The sequence below is a fragment of the Mizuhopecten yessoensis genome, unplaced genomic scaffold (assembly GCF_002113885.1).
Source record: "Mizuhopecten yessoensis strain PY_sf001 unplaced genomic scaffold, ASM211388v2 hete_36179350, whole genome shotgun sequence".
Taxonomy (NCBI): Eukaryota; Metazoa; Mollusca; class Bivalvia; order Pectinida; family Pectinidae; genus Mizuhopecten; species Mizuhopecten yessoensis.
In genome coordinates this window covers 1,635-5,758 of record NW_018485535.1, presented here as the reverse complement: position 1 = coordinate 5,758, position 4,124 = coordinate 1,635, and the positions used below count along the sequence as shown (strand labels likewise).

The following is a 4,124-nucleotide window of genomic DNA, read 5'->3' as shown; positions in this document are numbered from 1 at the left end:
GACATAGCATAAATAGCATCTCTATGGGTATTTCTATAGAGAAGATATTACATTAACAACACCGCTATGGATATTATTTTAGAAAAGACGATGGTGATGGACATGATAAAAGCGGCCATGGGATCTAAGGAGACTTACTACAGACATGACTACAACCCCGAATTTATGGATGAGCAGAGAACTATCCTGCCCCCTATCGGCGAAGGTCAGAAACAAACTATGCCTGGGGATATGGAGAGGACAATTGACAGGTATGTAATATGGTGATTTGTGTCAGGGTTGTTTCTCTAACAAACATTTATTAGGCCTGAAACGTTCATTTTGTGTGTGGATCATCCTCTAGACAGTGGGTGTGCAAATACTTCATTTACAAAATTTATATAAGTGACTTTGAATACAATTCTTTACTTTACTTGACACAAACACATTAGGGTAGGCTATCGTAAAACTATACCAGTAGTTTGACAAAAATCAAAAATTAAATAAATAAATAAAATTTAAAGATTTTTAGCCTAACCTTATTATTCAAAATGAACTTATTTAGATCAGTGTATGCTCTTTTTGCAGCTTCAGCGTTGATCATCATTTAACAGACGATTTTTAATATACATATGTACACGTTTCTTAGTGTGGCATTACTACTGTTGGGTAACGAGGCCCTTCCTCCATCTGCTATATATCCGTGTACGTTGTGTGTTACAGGCTCATCCTGGAGGATCACGGAGTCCCGGGGGAGCCACAGATGCAGTCCATGGGGCCTAAGGCTCCACCCAAACCCGTCATTACTGATCAGGATGGTGGGTACTACGTCACACACACCCTTAACATTTAATGAAACATACTAACACACGACTGAATTACAAATCAAAGCAATTGTTTGGATAGAAGTAGGTTCTCTGTAGTGTTGTAGATGATTAACATCTTGTGTGAAACGTTAATGGTAAAACTGAACTACCTTTATTATATCCTAACAATATTTTAGGGGCTTACTTTATAAATTGGTGTAAATAGTTGTTTTGAGGTAAGTTCATATTTTTAAAATTACGAAAATCGTTGCAAAATACGGTCTGCCAGTAAATCATTTTAAAAACAATTTTGGAAAATGCTTTTATATTATTCGTAACAAGATTAATCAGAATTACTAATTTGAACATGCATGTCATAGTCCGTATACAATTTAGTATTTTATATAGGAGTATGGTGTAATTTGTTTCCGACCAGTCATATTTAGCGGCTGAATATGAAATATTATTGAAAATTAGATCAATTCGTGATTTGATATAAGCAGATTACAATTGAACGATTGTCTTGATTAGAAGCGTGAGTAAATGACAGTGTTAACCTGTGTTTTGGCCTCTAACATGTAACACATGTTCAGACTGTAGTCTTGCTGGTTTTCCAGAGTTTGAGTTCCTCCCGGAAGTGCTAGGTTTCCAGGAGGTAGGAGGTATACAATGATTGTGCTGCTTATATGTCGCTTATTATGTCTCCACACAACAGTCAGAACAAGCAGCACCCCTGTTTCTGTGATTTGCGTTATCAACATCGGTTTATCATAAATCGCACTGAAACGTTTGACATGAACAAAGCAGCACTAGTAATTTGATTTGAAACAATTTACGTAATTAAGCACAGGTGGCCTTCCCAACAATGTGTGTTAATCATTAAATCACAAACACAGCACCAATTATATGGTTTCCAAGGAGAGATCGGTACCTACTCCAAAACGGGTCACTCTTTACAAAATACTTTTAAATCCACAGTTAATATTGTAGCTGACATAGCCTTAGTATGCAAAGTCCTGGTCTAGCTATATTCATTTTTTGCTAAGAGCTTATTAATTAAAGATTTAATTCTACAAATGATATTCCCTGCATCCCACGGGACACCTGAAATATTTCACGGAAATTCAAGCGAGCCATTCACCACTGATCACTCCACTACATCTGTTTAACACGGCGTCTTACACTACACTACACATGGTATCACCAGACTGTTCTTAACATTAGATCCGTTAGTGTTTGAGTGAGATCCGCCTCGAATACCGCTGATTTATCACGTAATATCATAGGATACTACAAAATAAGGAACTATACAGACACTTTACGCTATGGAATGTGTTTGTATCACTACACCTCACCATTGGTTTATACTCACCTGTTTTGCCACATATGTGCAAGTAAAAGCCTATCACGTGATGTGACACATACCTTTTGACTTTCGTAGTGTTTTGCTGAAGAGTTGTGTTGCTTATAATCCGAAAATTTGAACATGTAATTTTATTTCATTTGTATAACAAAACTAAATAACTTTAAATAAATCAGAGGCATAACAGCTTACCTTCAGCTAAGGTGGTGGCGTAATATCAAATATATACATATATCTGAAACTATGATTAATACAGGCGGTAATTACTGTACATGTATGGGTACGAGAATATACTATTTAACAGGTTTTTAACTGAAAAGGGATTGCTTTCGTCGGAACTTATTTCAAATGATGTGGGATCTGTGTCATACAAAATACAAAAACTGTGAACAATATTACAATTTCACTAATTTTCATATATTTCTATTTTTATGTGTTTTAGCATCTCATTCTTAATTATCAATCTGCTCATGCAAAAACGTTTCCAACCATTAGGTCAGGTATTTAGGCTTACTTAAAAGATTTTGTATAAACAGTTCTACTGTATTTTTACCAATTTATGTTTATAAAGTCAGTTTCTCTCTAATCGCTATTTATATTGATTTCGATATAAAATCTTAAATCCCAATCTTTGGTGAACCTGTGATATTTCTATTGTTTTCGACACCTTCATATTGTAATTTGTTGTAACTCTGTTAGTTACGCCATCTTTTAATGTGTAAAACGATATCTTTCGAATTAGTGTAATGAACAAATTCCCTTTTATGATATTTATAATTGCTTCCTTTCCACGTTTGATTCAATAAAGTCAAGTGATGGTTCTCCTAACAGCGAGTTTAAGGGGTTTGATTGTGTGTGATGAAAGGCAGTGTTTGGAATAGATAAATATACATGTAAAGTTACGTTTGTATCGCGTATATGTAAGTAACGTTTCCTTTGCATTGTTCTTGCCAAAATAGTTAACGTTGCCTTTTTATCTTGTCCTCATAAATACCTTTGCATCTATCTTGTCTATATATATAACATTTCGTGATAATTTTTATTCCTATTCAAATGTAACTTTGTAGATATTTTGTCTATACTGCGTTTCGTTTCGTTTGTAGAACTTACGACCAATATCCGTCCACCAGTAAGCGAAGCATTCAAGAAACAATTCTCACGCCCGCCGACAAATGCCGGAAGACGGTCCCCAATCAAGACCGAGGCTCCACCTGCCCCAGGAACCTCGTTCCGGTTTACCACATCCGCGCAGGGCAAAAGGGAAGATGCTGCAGCTAACCAATCAAAACCAGCGCCAGTAGATCAACAACGAGCGGATGTGACAAGCCCTAATACATTTTAATATCAAACAAGTACAAGAGACAATCTAACCATTTTGTAAAATGAACACTTTTCTGCTGATTCGAGGAGAGATACAAGAACGTCCTGTTAACAAATGGAACTTATACACTGTACTTGTTTGAATATTTTCGCATTGAAGATCACTTAATATTTTCGTATTAAAGATCACACAAGATTGACCAGGACTTGTTTAGGCTGGGTTTCTGGAGGTTAAGTTAGTGTTATATTTTTTGATCAAGATTGACCTTTAACCTTCTCATACAGGACAAATATAAGAGTGAACTATTCGTTCTTAATATTCTAAATATTACTGACCTCCATAGGTAAAAATCTACATCGAGACCCTACCTTATCATTTAAGATTACATGTCATTATTTTATTGTTGGAACATGAACAGGGTATTTTCTGAATGGTATAACTGAAAATGACTTAAAAGTGAGTCCAGATTATAATTTATTGATAAATTGAAATATGTTATCAAATGACATATTTATCATTGATCAGGCCGTTTTTTTCTCACAGTTATGAATGTGAAGCATACATATAGTTAAGACAGAAACAGTATTTCCAGGTTTGCATAAGTATAAGAAACTGAGGATTTGCCCTATTAAATATACGAAACGTATTTCAACTG

General features: G+C 35.1%; 1 protein-coding gene across 3 annotated transcripts; it reads left to right on the top strand.

Annotated features, from left to right (window-relative positions):
* The first annotated feature begins 86 nt into the window (after positions 1-86).
* On the top strand, positions 87-3,500 carry LOC110444833. Of its 3 annotated transcripts, none has more exons than XM_021489187.1 (4): positions 87-251; positions 703-797; positions 1,403-1,447; positions 3,252-3,500. In XM_021489187.1, exons 1-4 carry the CDS (start codon positions 91-93, stop codon positions 3,488-3,490), a joined length of 540 nt encoding a protein of 179 aa, XP_021344862.1. In that variant the 5' UTR covers positions 87-90; the 3' UTR covers positions 3,491-3,500. The 3 variants fall into 3 exon arrangements, with proteins under 3 accessions (XP_021344862.1, XP_021344864.1, XP_021344863.1); XM_021489189.1 differs by having other exon boundaries at positions 1,403-1,440; positions 3,252-3,328; XM_021489188.1 differs by lacking the exon at positions 1,403-1,447.
* The last annotated feature ends 624 nt before the right edge of the window (positions 3,501-4,124 follow it).